This window comes from Pygocentrus nattereri, chromosome 20 (assembly GCF_015220715.1).
Source record: "Pygocentrus nattereri isolate fPygNat1 chromosome 20, fPygNat1.pri, whole genome shotgun sequence".
NCBI lineage: Eukaryota > Metazoa > Chordata > Actinopteri > Characiformes > Serrasalmidae > Pygocentrus > Pygocentrus nattereri.
In genome coordinates, this window is record NC_051230.1 from 18,778,551 (window position 1) to 18,802,595 (window position 24,045).

Genomic DNA, 24,045 nt, shown 5'->3' on the forward strand with positions numbered 1-24,045 from the left:
AACTCATTTCTTAAACTCATTAAGAAAGTGGTTTCCATTCAGGTAGCTTGTCCAAATTGATTCCTTTAAATCCTAGTGCAATGTTTGATACAGTCGACCACGTATTAATGGTCGGCTCCAAATAATATGGAGTGTAAAAGTCATAATAGTGAATACTACACTGTGCTTGGGACATGTTCTAGCGTCTATCTTGTGGACTTACTCAGGGCTCCATCTGGTTCATTATTATTTAATCATTACAGGTCTATTTGCTCATAATGTTACTACTTGATGGACATAAATCCTTGAATGTGTCATAATTTTCTGCAACTGAAGAAAGATAAAAACAAATATTTATAATTGAGAACAGAGATCAGAGAAAAGCTGTGTCAGCTTATTTGGAGTCCTTACTCAATAAGCTAAAAATGGCAAAAACTAGGGCAGTAATTTTTGCTAGTGATCTCGCGTTTAAAAAAAACCTATACAAAATGTTTGTAAAGCAGCATTTTACTACAACCGAAATAGATCCAAGATCCTGACATGTTTATGGAATGGTTATGTCAATGTTATGTAGCAGGATTCAAATAAAGTCTTACTCATTTATCACACCTTATGGATGTCCAAGCCTCTAGTACTGCAGAAAGTGAAAAAAGGTCTTCTTTTCCAACAAGTTCTGCCACTCCCAGCTGTGTATCTCTCCATCTCTCTGATATATCAGGCAGTTCTGATGTGCATTGGGCAAAATAAGGGCCCTGTTTCACCTTCGTTTGCTGTCTGACATTTTCTTTCTTTGATGAAAAGATTTAAAACGAATCACCTGCTTTGAGGTTTTTGCCTCAATGTCTAAGGCAATATGCCCCACTTTTCCACTTCTACAAGAAAGATATAGAGCCTTGGGCAAGTGTTTCAATAAGAACTGTGGCTAAAGTCAGCTAACATCTGTGTTTAGGTTTTGTGGGAAAGACATCATTACAGAGTGTTGGGCATTTTGGTCAAAAGCTACTGTTCTTCTGTTCTTTAGCTGACTGAGAAGGTCAGTGCAGGACATGATCAGACTGTCAGCAAGACAAATCTTTGCACAAGTACAGAGACGGATATTACAGCAAATCAATACAAGGTTATTTTGAATTATCAGCTCCATTGTATGATGAAACATATTTATTCTGATGGAAGTGTTCTCTTCTAGGCTGATAATGCCCCCAAGCACAGGACATGATGGGTCACTGAATAGTATGATGAGTATGAAAATGATGTAAACTATATAGTCTCGCCTTTGCAGTCACCAAATCTCAAGCCAATTGAACACCTGTAGAACATTTTGGACCAACGTGCCAAACTGTCCACCACCATCATCAAAACACTAATTAATAGAATGTTTTTTTGGAAGAACATCAAATGTGATTATTTTTTAGCTTTTTTGTTTTATAACACTGATATTTATTCATGTCATAGTCAAGCTTACAGCTCAGCTAATCCAGTGGAGGACTGTTAGAGCTAGGCTTTTAGTTGGGGCCATAAATGTTAAAACTTGTTCAAAATGATGAGAAAAAAAATCTTTAAGATAATGCACATTTCTGCTATAGGATTCTTGTAGCATCTTAGCAATAAGCTATCAGTGCTTCACGTGAACATTTTTGGCCATTCTAGATTAATGGAGGACATTTGTGCTTGTAAAAGAGATTTCGTGCTTTAGTTGAAGCTGGTAACATACTGGTGACTGCTTTAGAGCATTACAATAGAAATGCCACAGCTGTTTTCCATTTCTAACATCTGACCACTCAAGTTACCGCTTCTCCTTATTGATGCATCTAGGACTTCCAGAAGGCCTAGAGTGATGTTTTTTTCCCAGCCATTGAAAATCAAAAATGTTATTGGTTGATTATTGTTAGTTCTTAATTGTAATAGTGTTTAATCTGACACATTAGGCCTTCAGTTTGGATCCCGAAGTCCTAACCAATGGGAGAGCCCTGGCTGTATCTATGTAGATACCACAGAAAAAAAGTCCTGATTGGAGAGTTTTCCAATTTGAGAATCACTGTTCTTAAAGGTACAGAAGGCCCCGAGGATTCCCCTCTGAAATAAACACTGTGACAAGTTTAAAAAGTGTGCAGAAAAGTATTTAAAAGCTAAAGATTTTGTTAGAGTGTAGTGCAGGTACTTAACAAACTGAAATGAGGTCAGCATATCAGTGTCTAATAAGCAATCCTGTTGACGGATATATTCATGCAATTAGTAATAACAACAATACATTAATAATCTGTGTCAGTTCCTCAAATAGCAATATAGACTGTTCCTGAAAATGGCATCATTTATAAATATTTCAGTTATGCAGAGGGTGAGTCAGTAGAGAGTGTCACCTAGAACAATCAATCTTTAGGGAATCATCTCACATTCTAGCGTGTGTGCTAGGCTTTGAAATCTTAGCTTAGAAATATGACAATGACAAAACCAGGCCTATCAAACCCTTGACAACTGTCAAGTGGTTTCCTGCCCATCAAATTTCAGAACGTTGCTTCATTTGAGGTGTTATATTAGAGACTAACTGAAATGTATTCTACTCTGCAGATGCTGGTTAAAAACCCCAGCAAAAAAAAAATAGTTGAAGAGAGGGCACTAATGTATAGCTAGCATTAAGTAGCTCTTACTGAAGCAGAGTTCAGCTCTTATGAGAAATGGATAGCACTCATGGAGGACCGTTCAGCAATACATTATTAGACCTCTGCAGGGAAGAAGCAGAGACTGCTGCGCTAGCTTTAGCTAATGTGCTCTTTCTCTCGCACCTTGTCCCTCTTAGTGCACCCAGTTACCATAGCAATGCAGCAGGGGCTGTGTTGTATGCTCTGCCGGTGATATTTTGCTTGACCTCTTCCAGAGTGGAGCTGAGTTGAGGGCCAAAACCGCCCCCAGTTCTGCATATGAACACTCACATACTGTTTTTTTTTTGTTTTTTGTTTTTCCCAGTGTGCCCTTTCATGGCAAAAGTCTACTGTAATTTTGGAAGTAAAATCTTAAATCTAGTCAATATAGCTTTCTTCAAACATAGCTTTTGAGGATGTTGTAGGAATAATATTACTACTTAGTTTTGCTTGATTCGAGAAATAATGCTTGAAGTGCCCTGTGTATTAAAAGAAAGAATCAGAAAGGCTTTTTGGGGACGATGCCATAGAAGAACCTGAGCAGCTAAAGTACAGATGTCTATCTTTTTAATGAGATGTTTAAGTGAGAAGAAACTTGTTGATGAGTTTTTTTCTTCTAGAATCACATGTTTAAACTAAAAACCATGCGGAGATTTTTATTTTTAAGGCTGGACACTGCAAGCAGAAACCATTTGGTCCTGACAGTAATTTTTCAGATTTTTGGTTAAACAAAATCAAAGACATATCTTCTCTAACACTGAGCAGCTCAACAGAAACATGCTTATTTCAGCATGGTTTGTGAATTCATGTCCATTCAAATCTAACTGCATTTTCCAAAGTCCTGCCCGCAATTCTGGCTGGCACTTCATTTCATATAATTGACAAGCTAGCTTCCTGAAGAACCTAAGTGGAATATCATCTCTATAAAACTCTATGTTAACTTTACTGGGGAAGGCCAAAAATTTCTTTATTTTTCAAATAAAATAATATAACTAGATTTAATTCTAAACAATTTTGGGGCCATTATATTGGCCCATCCATCATGAAATATATATATATATATATATATATATATATATTTTTTTTTTTTTTTTTTTTTTTTTTAATTGAAAAAATATTTCCTTTGTATTAATGGCAATATTCTCACAAATGCTGCATGTTCTCTGAGCTGTCACTGAATAATGCTGATCTGAGGCCCATTCCTAAAATCATTTTTCTCTAAATCAGCCAAAATTGTGTCTAGAACACGGCATTCAAGAAATTCTTGAGCATATTACTGAAAGATTTAATCATATAGTGCATATGAGTAGATTTATGCTATATTACATATTGAAAAAATATTTCTTAACAACATTGCTTAGCGTTTTCTTGACTAACCAATAAAACAATAACATTTTAATAATCTGTTCAGTTAAATCTTTTCTCTGGATCTAGTCATTTCAAATGTAAAATCAAAGTCTAGCTTTTAGTTATTTAAAACATGTAAATGTTGAAAACTTCAAATACAGAACATCAGTAATCAGTTGTCATTCTTACTTCAATCTCATAGTGAGTAATATTAGATATATTGATTTCACTTATTTCACTGCAAAATTGAGGAGTTAGGAAGGAGAAACTGGCATTGTGTAAACAAAACAAATAAAAAAAATGATGAAAAAAATTAAATACAGCAACAAAAAAAAACCTAATGGAGCACAACAGAGTCAGGCAGCTTCATTACTTGGGGGTGCGATTGGTGTGGGCGGAAGGCTGGAGGTGGAAGTTACTCCAGAAATGTGTGCCAACCAACCACCCACTTCTCAGCTGTCCATTCCTCTCATTCATCTTCTCCCAGAACCACTGTGGGAGTTTAATGAAAAATCGCAGCTTGCACTCAGCTGCAGTGTGCACTTTCACCATTATCACCAAATTATTCAACACTTGGATATGAGTGTTATGCAACCACCAGTTTTGTGATGTTAGATGTGGTGCATTACATTTGGACATATTATATTAAAATTACATTTGTAGTATATCCTAAGATATTCTGTTGCACTGTAGGGGCGAGTTATTCTACTTTATGGTAAATGCAAATGCAGAGCAGTCTTACGATCGATATTACTTATTCTTGTCTCAGTTTCATGTTACAATTTTTTTGTATGGATCACAAGATGCTTTAAAACCTTCTTCCATCATAAGACATTTGCAGAGGAAAAAAAGTTAAAAAAAATGACCATGGTGTTCAGCAAACATGTCTGCCTACACTGTCGCCTAGTAACCCTGCAGACCTTTTATTGCCCTGTTACTCGCTGACATTATCTGCTCTTTTCACACACTGCTTTTAAATCAATATTAGACCCACGGCTCCTATCATTAGGCAGCAAAAGATAACGCACAACTGGGTTTTATTGGTACCTTGTGTGAGAAGCGAGTAAGCTATCAACAATAACATGGCAGACAGTGCCGGTAAATCTGCACGGACTACACCCTTTCTCTTCAGTGTCCACTATCAGATGCACAGATGATGGGTCCTTACAGTAAATCAAGCTGGATAAGAGGGTGATTTTCTTTACACCTGCTGCCATTTGCCACTATAAGATGGTGTGTGCTTTTATAGCCATGCTAAGTTTATTTGACCTTTTTTAACACGCAAATTCAATAATAAAAGCCGTAAAAAAAACTGATTCTCATTTTACATTGAGGTTATTATGCCATCAGTGTACTCATAAATGAAACTACGGCGCCGAGCGAAAGTCAGAGACCACACATCATTTATTTAGTTTCAAGTGGGAACACCCATTTCATACAAATTATTCATTTTTTCAGAGGACGTTTCTAAGGAGCTTAGAAATAAGGCATGAACTTGCATAAGTAAGTAAAAAGTCAAAGGGAAAAAGGGCATTTTCAAAACTGGAGTTAAGAAAAAAGTGTACCACTGTACTTAAGTATCAAAAGTAAAAGTACATAAAGATTAATTATGGCTCTAATTATCTTACTATCATTTTATAACAAGAATCTTGCTTCATTAACTCATTTTAGGTGAAAATTCTAGTGTCACTCTTTGTAAACATTCTCAATCTCTCACTAATGTCTCTTAAAATTATCTTAAGCACAAAACACTGAAGGCAAATCATTTCCATTTAGGTAGAACCGAGTGGCTCTGAAATAACTTTTTGGAAACAAGCAAAGTTTAAGTTTAAGATTTTTTTGCAACTTAGTTGCAAGTTTAAGTTTAATAAAAACTTGCTTTAAACTCAGGTTCACAAATGAGTTTTCCTTTACTATATTGCGTCTGTAGGTCTCTGTTCATAAACATAAACCAGCCAAAACAAATTTACTATAAAATGAAATTTTGTATAAATTGAGCAAAACGACACATGCCAGTCACAACTGCACACCATAACAACTTTACAGGAGAGGGCAAAAACATTTTTTTCTTTTGAATGTAAGTTAATGGAAAAAGTTTTCATTCTAAACAATTTTACAGCATTTCTATTGGTCCAATCATCACAACATTTTCACACAATGTAAAAGACATGTGCTGAACTCAATTGATGCAAAAAAGTAAAAATTGCAATAAAATGGAAATACATGTTTTTCATTGGACAGCGGCAGTATGTGTACATATTTCAATATTGTGGTCTATTTACACAAAGTTAGGTTAGTTCCGTCATTTATGTTGAACAGACACTCCCAAAATTTTACGCTGCTGCACTGGCATTGAACCATGTGCTTGCACTGGGTCGGTATGACCAACAGGTCAAAACAAGCTCAAAACAAAGCGCGTGCTGTGCCCTGATTGGTGTTCTTGCTTCATGTTTCTTTCGTTTTGACTGGTTACGTTTTTATGCACATATAAGCCATATAAGATCGACAGATTTTGTATAATGTAGTGGAGTAAAAAGTAAGATATTTGACTTTGAAATGTAGTGGTGTGAAAGTAAAAAGTCCCCCAAAATGAAAATACTTCAATAAAATACAGATACACAAAAAAACTACTTAAATACAGTAACAAGTTACATTTACTTGGCTACTGTCCAGCACTGCCAGCCAAACCTTTAACACTGCACATGCCATTACAGAAACAGCACTTACTGAGACAAAATCATGCTTTAGATCGGAAAAGAATCCACAGGTGTTTCTGTCTATCTTTTCACTGTGAGTAGACAACTCAACACTATGTGTCTGATAGGATGTGCAGCTGTCAACTTGCTGTTACTGAGAAAAGAAAACAGACAGAAGAATAAAAAGAAGACAGAAAAGAAGAATGTGTTGGAGTACTCAGAACAATGGACTGGCCTCTCCAGAGGTCAGACCTCAGCATCACTGAATGTGTTTGGATTGAGAAGCAGAAAACTAAAACAACTTTTAAAACTCAACTTTGGGTGTGTAGAAAAAATGAAACAAAGCTTCTGAAAATGAATGGATAATATAAATGCCTCTTTACCCTGACACTGAAATGAAAGGTGGCCTCTGACCTTTGCACAATGCTAGATATTCTCATGTATTTTACAAATTATTTTCAAAATCTAAAAGCACTACTAGCATTTTAATCTAATGTTCTGTTAACTAATGGTAAGAAACATTATTGACAAGATAGATCATTTTTAAACTCAGTTACCAACACAAGCATTTTCTCTCTTTTTGCCTTGTTATAGTATTGACCAGCTGTCCACAGCACAAATGTGAGCTGAGCAATTACAGTGGTGCTTTGTTAAACTGATGTTGCATTAGCCATGAGCCCAAGTCAATAAGTGACGCTTTGATCTAGCAAGGCAGCTTTGCATATATTTACATCAACAGATGCTAGCTCTGTCGTAAATATCCAGAAGCCACTGAGACTTAGAACTGCGAGTCAATGCTGATACACAAGTTGTTTCCAAGGAAATGAGTCTGAGTATGTCATGTTCGGCCGGGGTGGTCTAGGGACATCATTGCTTGCGAAACATTCGTTGCTCATTCTTTAGGGGATGTTGCTTTTGTCGCCAAACATTCGGAACCTTGAATCATTTCATGAGTGCAAAACAGAAATGTCAGCTCATAAGGAATACAAAGTGATCTGCAACAGGAGTAAAACATTCTGCACTGAAGGTAGATGCTGTAGTGAGAGAATGTTACAGGGTCGAGAGTTTAAGGGGCTCTGGGAAAAGCACATCATGAAAAATAAATACCCTCATAACCTAGCCTCCATCCTGGACTTTTTTATTTGCTAGTGATTTTGGCTTGTTTATGTGTTGTCAGCGCATCAGCATACCGAGCATTGTAGTTGCAGACAGAGTTGAAACATGATATTTCTCTTCATCTATGTCTGAAGGCGAACATCTAGAGAGAAGGGAAGAAGCCGTGGTTCCACAGCGTTGGGTTTGAACCCCCTCTACATGAATGCATCACACATGCTTTGAACCTTGTTAGACTTTATTAATTGAACAAAGCAACTCTTTCTCAAGGCAGCTCCTATGTATACCGGGAGTTCCTGTGGTGTGCATAGCTCCAAGTTCTGCAAATGTTGTGTACACCGACATCTAGACTGCATTACAAATTCTGAAGAGTTTCCCCTCGTTTAGAATTTTAAACACACTCTGAATATTTATATGTACATGTTTCCGGAAAATAGTTTTTTGCATTTTGGTCTCTCATCCACACAAAAATGGATTTCTGCATTTTTATGTGGATGGGCAAATTTCTGTCTGAAATACTTGCTATCTTTGTGCTTCCCAATTTGGGTGTGATAACATGTTTATAATTGAATTTAGCTTTACTCTTCTATTAAAGCATTGAATGAAGGCATCTACTGCTCTGCATTCTGCTGAATGGGTTTCAACTTGATAGCAAGCATTAAAAACACCTTAATGATTCTAAAGATATGTGACTTGATGATCATTAACATTTACATTTACGGCATTTGGCAGACACTCTTATTCAGAGCGACATGATCATTTTACACAGGTAGGCAAAGGCAGTGTTAGGAGTCTTGCCCAAGGACTCTTACTGGTATTGTGTAGGGTGCTTACCCAGGTGAGGGATTGAACCCTAGTCTGCAGCGTAGAAAAAAAAATTATGGTGAAACTGAAAAGGTAGAAAAACTTTCTTTTTTGCCTAAGCATGACCATGTCTGTGTTTCATAGGCAGTGGTGTAGCCATGACGAATTAAACAATGTGCGAAAGCAGTAGACTTCCTTTGACTTTTTTAATCTTCTATTTTCTGGCAGAATTTGGACTTTGAATCTGTGTGAAATATCAAATTACTTGCAGATCTGATGGTAGTTGTAACGTCCATCATCACTTTTGTTTTGAAAATCATATATATATTTATATATATATATATATATATATATATATATATATATATATATATATACTTTTTTTTTTGCCCAATAAGCATGTGCATGGTGTTTCTTATTAGATGTTCCTTAGACTTGCACAGAGTATTATCCACCTCTACTGGGCTGGCATGTTCATGTAAACACTTTAATGTTCTTGTGTGGGAGGAGGGATTTTTGAAAACACTGCTAGTGTGGACAAAACTTTTTTGGTCCCCTAAAGCACTTTCATTTATGGTTCTTTAAAGAACCATTGTTGTAAATGAGATGAACAAGGGTGTAGAACCTTTTAAAGCATAAAGAATCTTTACAAAATCTAAAGGTACTATACTAATTAAAGCTTTTTTCCCCCATAGAACAATATGTTCAAGCCAGGACCAACTCTTTTTAAGAGTTGACTAATATAGACAGCCATTTCACTTGTTTAGTGGTTTAATGTTTTGACGCAGCATTTTCCTGAACTGCAATTTTCATCAAGCCGTTACTGGGCAAAAGTGACACACTTATGGAGTCTCTGTGGATTAAGGTGTCAGATGAATGATATGTACTTATTCACATTGGGGTTGCAATAAGCTCCCCATTAGAGCCAACACGTGGGCCTGCTGCTGCACCACCTGTGGTCACGCAGGTGCAGGAGACAGAGCCCAGCTGTTTAGGATGCAGAAGGAAACGTCCTCGTACCCATTCGAGCCCGTATGTTGATGCGTCTACTTCTGCAGACCCTCCGCAACTCTGTAATTGCGTGCCTTAGCCCATCATCATGTTCCAACAGCTTGAGCGGTAATGACGTTACGAGCAAAATGGCGATAATTATGGAGGAGTGGAAAAAAGGCTTGATTCGATCAATCAGAGACACCTCGTAAATGCAAAAGGATTAACATACCAATCAAGGCTTTTTCCCCCGGATGCGAGAGATCCTCGGTTTCTCCCTCAGATGTCCTCATAAAACACCGACATCTTTATAGCCTCAGCTCCCCCGCTCTCAGGGTTACTGTTAGGTCGTAAAAGTTTTTAATGGCAGACAGCCCTTCTCCGGTCTTGATTATTGTCAATTTAGAATCATGAGTCATGAGACAGAACAGTTTATTAATAATCAGAAACAAGCATAAAAGCCAGAATCATCCCAGGCAACAGGGCAGCACTTCCACATATTTCTTACAACTTAAATGGTGTTCCATGAAATCTCTGGGTAATGTATATCTCTGTCTTACATACATATAGATAACAGTTACTATGCAAAATGAGAATCGAGTCAATGTCCAATTGAGTGAAGCGTTTAAACCGAGGCCCTCTAGTATATGGTTCCTTTCAACTCTGACAAAAATCATAACCTTGTTTTTACCCTTTCTGCGATCTTGGATCTCTTTCTATTGATTAAAAAGTTACAGTATTTGCCTTTCTGTTGTTTTTCACTTCTAAAGCATCTTTTTTGAGGTCACAGCAGTATTTAGCAGCATAACTAGGACTGCATTTCCCTTCTTACTGCTTTCCATATTGAAAATGTTTGGATGAAATCACTTGCCACAGTGGTCAATTTTGTCCATCTACCTGAACAATTCTGCTGCTGGTTTGAGCTAACTAGAAAAGACAGATAGTTGGAAGGAAATTCCGGGGAGGATTCTTACTTTCCCAGCATGTACTCATCTTGAGAATAGCCATGCTGATTTTACTGCTTGACTTAGCTTGTTCACATCTTGTATTACTTTTCTAAATGGAGAACCTACAAAAATCCCTTCTTTGATTCTTAGATCTCAGGGACATGTTTATTTCTGATTCCTATTTATACCCTGGCTACACAAAGTATGAGGACACTTGACCATCACACAAGCTTGTTGGCCATTTCATTCCAAAACCATGGCCGTTAATATCGACTTGGCCCTCTTTCTATTGTGTTACAGCCTCCACTTTTCAGACAAGGCTCTCCACAAGATTTTAAAGTGTGTCTGTGGAAATTTGTACCCATTCACTCAAAAGAGCTTTTGTGGGCTCAAGCATTGATGTTGATCAAGAAAGCTTTGCTCACAATCAGCTCTCCACTTTATTTCAACAATATTCAGTGAGGTTCAGGGCTGTCTACAGTTCCACCTCATGAACCTTGTCAAACCATGTCTTTATGTCACTTGCTTTGTGCACTGGGGCGCAGTCATACAGGAACAGGAATGGACATTCCTTAAACTCAAAGTTGGAAGCATGTAATTATCAAAAATCTCTGCAGCATTAACATTACCCTTCACTGGAGCCTATAGCCCAAACTCTGAAATACAGCCCCAGACCATTATCCCTCCTTCTAGGAAAAATTATCCTGGCGTCCGTCAAGCCCAGATTCGTCCCTCAGACTGCCAGATAAAGAAGCATGATTCATCATTTCAGAGAACACATTTCCACTGCTCCAGAGTCTGATGGTGATGTGCTTTACACCACTATAGCTGATGCTTGGCATAGTGATCTGAGGCTTGTGTGCAGCTGCTTGGCAATGGAAACCCACTTCATGAAGCGCCAAGAGTTCTTTTGCTAATGTTGCTTCCAGAGGCAGTGTGAGGCTCAAAGGACAGGCCATTTTTACATGCTGCATAGTTGTCCTGCTCTGTGAGCTTGCATTGTCTAGTTCTTCTTGGCTGAGCTATTGTTGCTTCTAGATGTTTCCATTTCACAATAATAGCACTTACAGTTAAACAGGGTGTATCTGTCAGGGCACACATTTCTGGAACTGATTTGTGGCAAAGGTGGCATCCCATGGCAGTGTGAAGTTCAACGTCACTGACCTCTTCAGTACAACCCATTCTACTGCCAGTGTTTATGGAGACTGCATGACTGTGTCCTTGATTTTATACACCTGTTAACAATGAGTGTGGCTTTAACACCAGAACTCTAGTAGATGTACAGGGGAGAATGTTTACTCCTTTGCATTACTTGCATTATATAGTGTTTCTTCCCATTTAGTTCCCTAATGAACCTTCCAATCAAGTGGATCAACTGAGGTTTTCAAAAGAATCATAGAGTGAAAGGTTCTTTAGGTAACAAAGCAGTTAATCTGTGTTTTCACTCTAAATAACTATTTATTCTTTGGAGTGTACATTTACAGCATTTGGCTGACGCTCTTATCCAGAGCAACTTACAATTTGATCATTTTACATAGGTAGGCCAAGGCGGTGTTAGGAGTCTTGCCCAAGGACTCTTATTGGTATATCGTAGGGTGTTTGCCCTGGTGGGAATTGAACCCCATTCTACAGTGTAGAAAGCAGAGGTGTTAACCACTACACTATCCCAACCACTAGTAAAACTAGAATAAACCAAAGTTAAATAATACTTTGTGGGTGTGACATCAGGAAAAAAAACACACTTATATTCAAACACAAAAACTCCTATAGACAGGAAATTTACTGAATGTGAGGTTTTTTTTTTTGCTTGGAAGTTGCTTTTGTTTTCTCTCAGTCGTTTTAGATCTCAATTATAGATTTAACTAAAGCATATTCCACTAAGTTATGAGCGCTGAAAAAAATGAGCAGCACCAAAACTGATAGACAGTGAAACAATTATGAACTCATTAAGTCGGGCGTTTTGCGGATGTTATTTTGTAATGCAAGACATCTGTTCAAATCTGAATAAAGACTCAAAACACATGGGAGGCTTTGTAGTTTTTTTATGTAGAGTTTTTTTATGACAAAACTTCAGAACTCAGAGTTAAGAATAATAAGTAGATTGGTAAAAAAAAAATAGCAATAATAGGTGTATAATAATAGTATATTGAAATTAATGGATTCAGGGTTATTTCCACAGTTCTTTGGGTGATGCATGCTGAAGAGGTGACTCGTGCCTCATATGAGCTTTACTGAGATACTCTAACATTCCTGCAATAATTCAGCCAGACATCTTGACAGTCGGATGCAAACTATCTGGGTAAAATTGGAAAGGAAGGCTTGAGCTATTCCTGCAGTGAAAGGCTCGGAGATGCAGCTCACGGGTGCCAAGCGCTGACAGGGAGAATCTTTTAGCCTTGCAGTGACCTGTGTACTTAGATCAACCTATCAAATTCAGTCTGGAGATTTCTAAAAATGCAATATCTTCATTTCCCTTTCACTCTCTGTCTTTCATCCCTCTTCATTCTGAAATGTGGATGAGTTTTAACTAGGTCATGCAGTATATTGTTTGATGATCGTCACCGCTATACAGATACTGATGTTTCAGAAGACCGCAATATGCACCGCCCCCCCCCACCCCTTAATTCACGTGTTGTGAGAATCTCAGACATTCCAGATGAGTTAGTATAATGTTTTATGACAGTCATTGTAATCCAAAAAATCTCAAATGTTTTAGTTTACATCAATAACAGTTAATCATTTTTCAATGTAAAATTAACAGTTCACTCATTAATTTTAGCATATTATTAAATATATCCTAAAAAAGGAAAGAAAAGCATGTTTCCTCAGTTTCTTAAGTAAGGAGTAATATATAGAACCAAAACAGCTGAAATAAGCTTTTGAATGCATAACTATTTTTTTGCATACTTACATGGTTGTCTTCTGTGATGAAAAACCTGTTATATACGGCCCTTCAAAATCAAAGTCTCTAAATAGCACCAAAATGAGAAATGAAGTTATAAATCCAAGCTTGTACAAAGTTAAAGATCTCTCCTCGTATGTTTTATTCTCAGACCATGAAGTTATACATTTGCCTCAGAAAAAATGGTATACATATTTAACAGAAAATCAAGTCTCAATAACCAACATTCAATATTCAGTGAATAATTTCTGTATTTAGGGACTTTGCCACAGCTACTATTCTTTTTGGGAAATATGCAGGGATATTTTGCCACCTCTCTAAAGTTCAGTCTTAGAAGTTGTTTGCATTTTCAGTTTTTCACAACCGAAGTAATCTGGGCTAAGGGTCTAGGCGTTGTTTAGGAAACTGGAAACTCAATTGGATTTTTAATGGATTGATCGAGGTCTCACAGTAGCGTATATCATAATGACAACACATATCAATATAATCAACAATAGCATTTTGTACAACACTCTCAAAAAAAGTGCCAAAAATAGATATGTGGAGAGATGCCATGGGAGATCCACTTCTGGTTCATTTTCTGTAAATGAGATACGTGCAGATGCTTTTTAAATTTCAAGGAACTTCTATATGACGTAAACCTTCTATAGCAATTAAACATTTTTCCTCAACTTGTATAAGCTGAGCACCATTTACTAACTCAGGTTTTAACCTAAAATCCTCTTCTAATGTTCTCCCTTCAGATTGCTCCAAGCCAAGTGTCACCAAGGGTTCCTCAGCCATGAATATGCCCCAGTCATTCGGCTCTGCCATGGGCTTCTCCCTGTCAGAAACCCTTCCAGCTGCCAGCCTGCCTAGCCTGTCACGGAATGGCTCTGATCGAGGGCCGCTGCTGACAGCTGAAGACAGCATCACCTATTTGGCTCCGACTGCCGATACGAATAAATGCTGGCCCATCCGACCCACATTACGAAATGAGCTGGATACCTTCTCCGTGCATTTCTATATCTTCTTTGGACCCAACATCTCCATCCCTCCAGACCGGGCAGCGGTGTTTGCCATTAATCTGATGCCAGTGCTGGACAGTGGAGGTGTCCTCAACATGGAGCTCAAGCTCAACGTGGTGAGTAGAGAGGAATCATATGGAAGGTTGGCAGTTTTATACCGACCTTATACCTACACTCATTAACTGTTTTGATCATTTACATCAAATAAAACATGTTGTGATGTAATATGATAACAATATACATACGTATATAACTGGTACACGGAGCCAATGATGCACAGCTTGTTGTCTCTACTCTCTGTCCTTCTGAGATTCAGTCAAACTTACATTAAGCAGGAGATATGAATATTTTTTCAGTCATTATATCTTCAAAACAAGGTATATAATTTTTTTATTTGTGGCCTATAAAGAATTTTAGGTCACTAATATTGCTTGTGTTTTAGCAACACACCTCCAAAGACTAAGCAAGCCATAAAACATACATACACAGTTCTTTACTATATAAAATGTTTTTTGAAGTTTGTATTTAATTTTTTTAATTTATTTTACTTAATTAAGTACTTGCACATAAAGAAATCTGGAAATCTATGGCTGCTGCTGACTCATGAGAACAGGATCTGCCTGCATACCACGCAAATCATATCATTCTAGTTTTGGACCATTTACAGCAGTGCTACCAACATAATAGCAACATGTTAGAAGGCGTTGTGCTGGTATAAGTGCATTAGCATTTTCTGAGAACAGATTAGTTTTTGGAAAATTACACACATGAGAGTCATTTAAACACTGAGAATCTTTTTTCTGTTTTTAGAAAAATAGCATATATACTCAAATGTGAATTATGATTTCACATAATTTGGTAATGGAAGTACATCCTGTTATAAAATGGAAAAATCCATCAGTAAAACATTAGAAGTTTGTCAAGCTAAGGGTTGTGGAGCAAAACATGGAAATTAAGGTCCATTGAAGGTCTCTAGGGAGAAAAATGCAGTGACAGCTTATTTTTCTGCCTTCTGTTCTATAGGCTTTTGAAATACCATAGCCTTTGCTATTATGGTTGCTTATTACTGCTTCCCAGAGTTGCATACTACCTTGCACCAAACAGCCAAGCTCTGTCACACATCTGACGCATGACTAATACCCTTATATTTGGCAGGGTATGCTAGCCCAGCTCCATCAAAAAGGGTGGCAATTCATGCAAAATGCAGGAAAAAGCAAAGGATAAAGATAACTGTCATTCTGACTGAATGAAATTCATACTTCCATCTCTTATCCCTGGTTGCTAACTGCAGCAAGAACACGTTGCAGATGTCAAATTACAGTCATCTTGTATGCTGGAAATTGAACATCTGTTTTTACTACAAAATACTGTAGTTCTGCAACTCCCTTAACATTCATGGGCTTCCTTCTGATAAACCGTCCTTAATGCATTATTCCTCAAGCATCTGAGAAAATCGCTAGTTGGCTGCTAGCAAAACACACGGTAGAACAATCTTATTCAAACAGTTGCAATGAAATCACAAAGTTCTGTAACACTTCGGAGGTGTTGGAAGGATTAACGATTGAATAATTCGGTTCTTCGGATTGTTCTCGCAACCAAAAAAGAACGATCTGGATGAGCTTGTTGGCATTTGCAAGGCTCAAGGTTAGGTCTGTAGAGATTTCCAACACTCTTTAGGTGTGGGTGGATGAGGAGTTCTGCACTTTAGCCTGATTAATAACAAATGTTAGCAATCAAGTAAGTGTCAGCCAATTCCTCCTGCCTTGAGGGATGTAACACCTGAAGAGTGCTGCTGCAAATGCCACAGTCATTTCCAACTGTCGAGGCTTAAACTTCACTCGTGGGTCTTTGTTCCTGAGAAAGGAAAAAAAGAGAGAGATTGTAAGCTGTTGGATATGATCTTTAATCACGGTTTGAATCTTGATGGATCACTTGAAGAGGTTTCTTGTGAACAACACAATGACAGCAATGCAAATGTACCCTCACCTTGATTTGAATGTCAGTAGAAGGCTCAGAAAGGTCAGACGGAATAGGGAGAAGGATCTATTAAGCAGCACTTCGATCTTGTGCCTGTTCAGTCACAAAAGTGCAGCCACATCCTTCTCACCTCCATTTCCCCCTGGAGATTTCATCAGCGTGCATTAATGGATATCTCCTGGAGTGGTATCGGCAAGGAAAATAAGCCACCGGTGGCTAGGGGTTATTTTAAACGTCAAATATGAAGCTTTCAGTGGCTGAGAGGTGGAACACACAGACTGCTAAGACTGAATGTTGAAATGTGTCTGAGTGGTCCTGACTAAAGGGGGAATATGATTGTCAGCAATGAAGGAGAAAGAGGCAGAGGCAGGGTTTCTCAGACAGATAGATGTGAACAAGCATTTCAGGACAACTACTCCCTTTTAAAGAATGGTGCAAGATATGGAGAACATGGGAGGTAAGAACAGTGCAATCAAACAGTTATGAATGAACCTTTGATTTGAGGATCAGTTCTGGTTAAGAGAATCTATTCAGTCTCATGTCCTTTGTAAATGGAAGAGGGCATGGGTTATGCATTTTCAATCAGTAGGCAAGCACGAGCAAGACAAATCAGCACTTAGACAAATGAGAAGATGTGAATGGAAACAATGCTGTACTACGCTGAACTCACTTGAATCAAGTGAGGCTTCTCCAACACATCTTAGTGATGTAATTAGGGCTACAAATGCAGAATGTTTATTTTCAAATGTTCCAGCAAATACTGTCTTGAATAATTCTCTATAATATTCTACAAGACGAAATCAAAATAAGGGCGATGATGGGCACTGCCACTGCAGATTTTCACTTTGCTCCCCAAATAACAAGCATATGGTTCATTTGAGCACTATAATTTCTATAGTTTCTTGCAACATTTCTTCTCAACCAATCACAAAAATGATTTTCTGATTGGGTCTTTGAGTTGCAGAAAACACATGCACAACAAAAACTCTACAGTCGGTGGTCCATGGCAAGGACAAGTAATCAGTAAGGTATCAGACAGTTAAAAATACAATAGCTTTATTGTGATGTTTTGTGGTCCATGGTATAAAGGTCAAGCAATCAGTAAAATACAACCCTCCAAATTATTGATTTCAGATTTTCAGCCACACTTGCTGCTAACAGGTGGATAAAATTAAGTACATAGCATTGCAATCTCGATAGACAAACAGTGGCAGTAGAATGGCTCATACTGATGATCTCAGTGACTAAACATGCAGTGTCATTCAATCCCACCTCTACCTCAAGTCAGTTTATAAAATTTCTGCTCTGCTAGATCTGTCCTTGTCAACTGTAAGTGCCATTATTGTGAAATTAAGGCATGTAACAGCAACAACAGCTAAGCCATGAAGCAGTAGACCATGCAAACTCACAAAGCGGGACTGCCAAGTGCTGAAGTGCACTGTTGAATCACTTACTAGAAAAGTAAAATACTGTCTCTGGAAGCAACATCAGCAAAAGAACTGCCCGTTAGCTTCATGAAACGGGTTTCCATGGTTGCACAGCTGCGTACAAGCCTAAGATCAAAATACACATTGCCAAGCGTAGGTGGGAGTTGCCACTGGACTTTGCAAATGTATTCGGTGGATTGATGCATTGTGCTTCTGTATCTCTCAGTCTGAAGGACAAGTCTGGGTTTAGTGAATGCCAGGAGACTGTTACCTGCCTGACTGCATAGTAGCAACTCTGAAATTTGGTGGAAGAGGCATAATGCTATGGGGTTGTTTTTCAGTGGTTGGCTTAGGCCTTTTAGTTCCAGTGAAGGGAAATCGCAAAGCTTCAGCATACCAAGACACTTTGGACAGTGCTTCCAACTTTGTGGGAACAGGAAGCTGTTATAGCTGCAGTGGTAGCTGATGCTAGCTATTTTGAAACTCAGCAGCCAAACAATTACATCCCCTTGTTTCAATCTTTCTTCAGAGATTTGCTACCACAACACATGAACACACACAGCTTAGGCTAGAATGCTAATGCTTACTACTTATGTAATCAACTGTCACAAATACAGAGATGGTTAAAATCTGTTTTTCTGATTGTAGGATTTACTTCAGTTAGAAAGAGCTGAAAGGTTGGAATAAAATTTGATATATTGAGCCAAAAATATGTAAATAAATACCACTTCAGCATCAATATCTAAAGAAAACATGTAGAATTTAACAAAGCTAGCCTGTAGCTTGCTCAAGATTTTACCTAATTTCATAAATGGTTAGGTCTACAAAGCAAAGCATAGGAGATGCAGTAGTCAGCAAATTATTATTCCTTCAAGATGTTCCTGGTTAGTCTAAAAAAAGTTTAACTTGATTAAATATCAAATATCTTTGATAACTGTAGTAGTAGATGACACTGAAGTCACTTTTTCCTTTGTTAAAGTTAAATTTCCTCAAGTGAAGCAATGTGCAATTAGAAATAATCCTGTATTACATGAGTCAACCAGTGTGGGTGAAATGAGCTGCATCTGTGAGCTAAAAAGTCATTTTCCTCAATCAGCACTTCGGAAGCTTGCTGTAGATTGGCTTTTTTCTTTGTCATTTAATGGCAGCTCTGGGCATAGTAAAAAAGACCTATTTTAAAGTTGGAGTAAAGACCAGCCTCTTGAGTGGGTGCCACAGCTGTAAAGTAAATGATTTCCGCCTGCCGCCATATGCTGCCATCTGGGAATTATCTCGCAAGGACGGAGGAGTGATGGATGTCCACTCCGCTGACGTAGCATAGGTTTATGAGCAAGCCAGTTAATGGGAGCCATTTCTGCATCCAACCTTGGGCTATCAGGCCCTGCTGGACTCTATAGTCATCAGAAAGTTGGACAAAGAGAATAAAAGTCAGTAAGATTTTGAAGGCATTGTCCACACCAAGTGTGGTCTGTGTCGTTAGTCCAGTTCCGACTAAAAGCGGAGAGTCAGATTTTACTTGTTAAAAAAATATTCCAGCTTTTTTCAATCTAATTTCTGTCACACCTGTATTTTTTTTTCTTTGCTTGCCACAGGCCGTAATTCTGATATGGTTTTTGTACGTATAGAACTGACACTGTGTTGACTCAAAACTCTCATATGACAGCTGCCACTGGGAAAATGCTGAATTCTATAAATAAATGCTTAAAATGTGTGGGCGGGCGGATATGAGAGAATGCCCTACCAAAGCTGTTTTCTATCTGTTTACACACTGTAGCAACATGGTAAAAAGCAGTTCTGGTCACATTCACTATCTCTAAGGTTTTTGGTATCTATGCCTGACCAGGAGCATGTGAAACGTCTAACACCACCACTATGCTGGTAATTTATTAGAAAACTAATCTCTAAAAGAGCAAAATATGCAGAATTACAGTTTATACTGAACATTTAGAGTAGTTTCTTAGTCAGGAAGGTCCTAGACAGGAAGGTCCTAGACTGCCCAGCATTCTCAAAGGAGATTATCAACTGAGAGGAGAAAGATGTTGTCCAGGCTTCATCCTCATTCAGGAAATTGATCCTTAGTTTAACATGTAGGCAGGATTCTTTTGATTCTGTTTCAAGCCTAAATTCTTGCTCTTCTTGCCTTCATTAAGTCACATAAAACAGTTGCTTATTTATGAAAATTGCAAGAGTCATAATTAATATCCAATAAGTCTCAAGCAGACACCAGCAGTCATGAAGCATGCTTCTTTCTACTGATGGGTCACGTAAATATCTACCAGCAACAACTATCCTTGTGATGCATCTATAAGCACTTAACAAGTCCATGCTGCAAAAATATACACCAGACAGTAAGCTTTGCAGAGTTAGGTTGCACCAGCTATATGTAAATTTAAATGTAGTTTGGATAACTGTTTACTAAGTTAAGTTTGACCTATAAATAAAAATTAAATTGGCTTGCACCAATGGCAACCACCCAGATTGCAAGAGGATAGCAGGTCACTGTTGAGCAGCTGATGGCCGACTGGTTTTTTGCTCAGTGGGCAGCCCACTGATGGTTAAGCAGAGTATTAAACAAAATAAATTGACTCATTTCTACTCACAGTCCAATTTGCTTATTTATTATTCATTTATATCTTTCATTATTCTTTGTAAATTAGCTTAATGAATAGTTTTAATAATAGCATTTCAACAAAATCATTTTATATCAGGCATGTTCATTCATTTTTATTCCTTTTAGTTGTATGCAATATTTGTTATAGTTTATTTTTCCAAAATAAAAAGCTTTTACATTTAAATTCTGTTTAAGGCGATTAAAAACTGAGTAGACCTTGTACATAGGACAATAATCCAGGTGGTCTGAAGCAGTAGCATACAGTCAGTGGGATGCCGACCTTATCAAGCCAGTGGGCAGATATATGCTTGCAGATTTCTGGACAAATACATAATCTGGTTGCACCAATGGTTACCAAATACATAACCCTGATGAACAAACAGAAGAATGAATTCCATGCTGGTTTAAGCTGGTTTATACTAGTATGGTGCTGGTCTGGTGCTAGTTTAGCTGCAACCCCTACAGTATAAGCTAGATGACAGTTCATAAGCAATTACACAGCTATCCCTGCTAAAAATTTAGTTTTGGTACATAAACCAACAAATGTCATTAGAGGACCACCTGGAAATAATAAAATGTAATAGAAAACGGGCTCTTAAGTAACTTATCTAACCGTCTAGCCATCAACTAAGATGTTAGTTGTCTAAATAGAACCATATAAGGTTCACTGCATGCACGTCAATGAGGATCCACATCATGCATATGCCATGAACCCCTGCTGAATGATCCATTTTCCTGCTGGGCACAGGGGAGCTCAGCGCCCTTCAGAACCCTGTATGCCTCTCCTTGATTAACCTCTGCTTGCTGACATTTCAGGGTTGAGTTTCATGCCCAGCAACTGTGTTATTCATGCAGAACCATTCAGAGAAGCTTTGTTAAGATGGGACCACATATGGTGCAGGGCTAGTGCAGGTACAGCACATGGCAGCAGAGGAAATGCCCAACTGTGTGTGTCCCTCACCCCCCACTGTCAGTCCTCCTGGAAGTGTCCCCCAAACTCTGTAATTAATGGAAAATTACATCCATTAGAAGTCAGGCAGCTTTGGTCCAGGAGAAAAGGCAATTACCTGACTCTAATGAGACTTTTTGGATGGACATAAAGAAGGCCAGCTAGATAAAAAGAATGGCAAGTTCTTTTCTAGGTCTATGCTGAGTGATAGCCTCAAACACACAAAAAAATATGAAGTTTCTGTTCAAGTCTTCTTTCGATTAAATCAATGCACCAATTATGCTATCGGCCTATATTTCCAGCACCGCACAAGTGGCATTACTGGCTCATTTGATGAAACATCTCAATTTTAGAACTGATATAATGCGGCTGATAGCAGCTCTGGTGAGATAATGATTTTAGATATTATGTGCCTTGAGGCACAGCTTGGTAATTTTCCCAAGCCGTGGTGTGTCTGCCGACAGTGCCTGCCAAGCCAATATGCTTTCTCTGACACAATTTAGTGTCACATATTTTATTCAGGCTTAGATATAATGAATAGGACTGCATATCCTCGCAACAGCAGGGGCTGCTGGCATTGTTTTCATTATAGACATGGACAAAAGGTTCAAATTTACCAGCTGAACTAAATTTAACTGTAAAAACTGAGCCATCCAATGCTGGTGCCCACGGCTTATTGTCTTATGTGGCAATATCTTGCCGGCAACTTCTTGTCAGGTGCAGGGACACAACGTAGGAGGCAAGGCGATGAAAATTAATGTAATTGGGAGGCCAGGAAATTCAGTGCAAAGCATTTCTTCATCCAAGTTTAGTCAACAGGAAACAAAATGAGGCAGTTTATTTACACTAATTGTGAAAAGTTTGGGGACTTCTAGATCTAGAGCAGGTTTTCTTTGTCAGTGTGCTGTAACGTAACATTTCATAGAAAGTTGTTTAGCTCCATTTGTCCTTGCAATAACTGCAAAACTGAAGGAACAAATGACAAAAGTTCTGCCTTTGGGAATAAAGCCAAACTCAACACATTTAATCCTCTTGATGTGATGTCAGTACTCATCAGCGCTCAAATCCAGGTGTTCAGTCTGTGCTTTTAAAGGAATAGTTCAGTGAAAAATCAAATGTACATGATTTGGCACTTAATTACAGATGCAGCCGATCAGCCAAGACATGTTTGGAGTTCAAATTTTGCTGCACTGGTTTAGTGCTGGAGCTGCTAAACCAACATGGCTAACAAAGACTTGAAAAAAAAAGTGTAAAGCAAAGTTCTGGCCATAGGCATTCAACTACAACATGTATTCATTTTATTAACCAATTCATTTTATTTTATTATCCAGTGATTTAGATCATAACAGCTCTTCACTGTTCAGCTTCTGACCATCAGGGAGTACTGTGATGGTCATAGGACACATCCGGCCCCTTTCAGGTCACTGTTTTTTTCTTTGTAACGTCAATCGTGTGAAAAATATTAGGAACCATACATAGTGGTGGCAGTGTTGCTTTTTAACATTAAAAATATTTGACTTTTTACATATTTACATAGGCTGATTTATTTTTCCTTCTTTTTGTTTGTTTTGTTTTGTCCTCATGTTTCAAATGAATGGACAAAAATTGTTAAACGTTGTCATAAAACAAGTTAACTGCAATTGGTTGTTAGGAAACTTAGGCAGTGTCTAAGCTGAGTGTGCTTCGTGAAATAAGCTGCAGGCTAGTAGCACGAATATAAAAGTCAGTTCAAAACAGTCAGACTGGCAAGCAGTTAAATGCAGTTTAGATAAACTGTGCAACCCTTTGTTGAAAGAAAAGCAAACAAGAAACAAACATAACAAAGGCAGTGAAGGCACTCAATCTGCAACCTGAGTGACATGTCTGCAATGAAAGCAAGGCCTCATAAAGAGGGAGACAAAAAATGGGGCTTATATACAACTAGAACTTCTCAGCAATCAGGAGAGGGAGATTTGGGGTACATCCAATCTCCAAACACTGTGCACTGTTTTGCTATGCTTTCCAGGTTGAACATCATGTTTCATCAAAACGGTGTGAAATGGTGTGCAATGGGCTTTGACGTATATTTTCTCTCGCTTGATGGGTGTTTTTTTAATAGAATATGCTAGATGGACACCAAAAATTACTTTCTCAGCTGCCATAGTTGCAATGTTTGCATGATACAACAGTGTTCAATGTGCCACCATTTCTGTTTAAATAAATGTTTTGCCACGTTTGTCATGGCTGAAGGCAGCCCAGATTTTCCCAGTGATGGGAGGGGAAGGTGTAAATTTCAGCAAAGGATTCTGGGAGTTGTAGTGTCCAGAGGTCAAGGCAGAAGAAGCTTTAGGTCTTGCTGGGCAAGATGTAATCTCTTAACAAGAATTTATGTCTGGGGACAACTAATGAATGTACCGATGCAGATGTGATGACCAATAGTAGGCAATTCATGTATAATTCTGAAATGTTTGTATGTTTTGATTTTGGGTTCTCTTTGGACACTCTCTCAATGCCCTCACAAATAGAATCTTCCACCTGAGAAAGGGATCCTTCTGCTTGTTGCATGCAGTTACACATTTCCACCAGAGAGGTCTCCAATTCCCAAAACCTTACATAATGTAGTTTTAAAATATGCCAACTAATTATTGCCTATTCATCAAGCAATTATTGAAACAACACAA

General features: G+C 38.1%; 1 protein-coding gene across 1 annotated transcript in view; it reads left to right on the forward strand.

Moving 5' to 3' along the window:
- tmem8b (transmembrane protein 8B) overlaps positions 1-24,045 on the forward strand; it is a 243,199-nt gene that overhangs the window by 177,012 nt on the left and 42,142 nt on the right. The window contains exon 6 of the mRNA XM_017695531.2: positions 14,158-14,537. Coding sequence (XP_017551020.1) covers positions 14,158-14,537 — 380 coding nt within the window. The remainder of the gene's footprint in view (positions 1-14,157; positions 14,538-24,045) is intronic.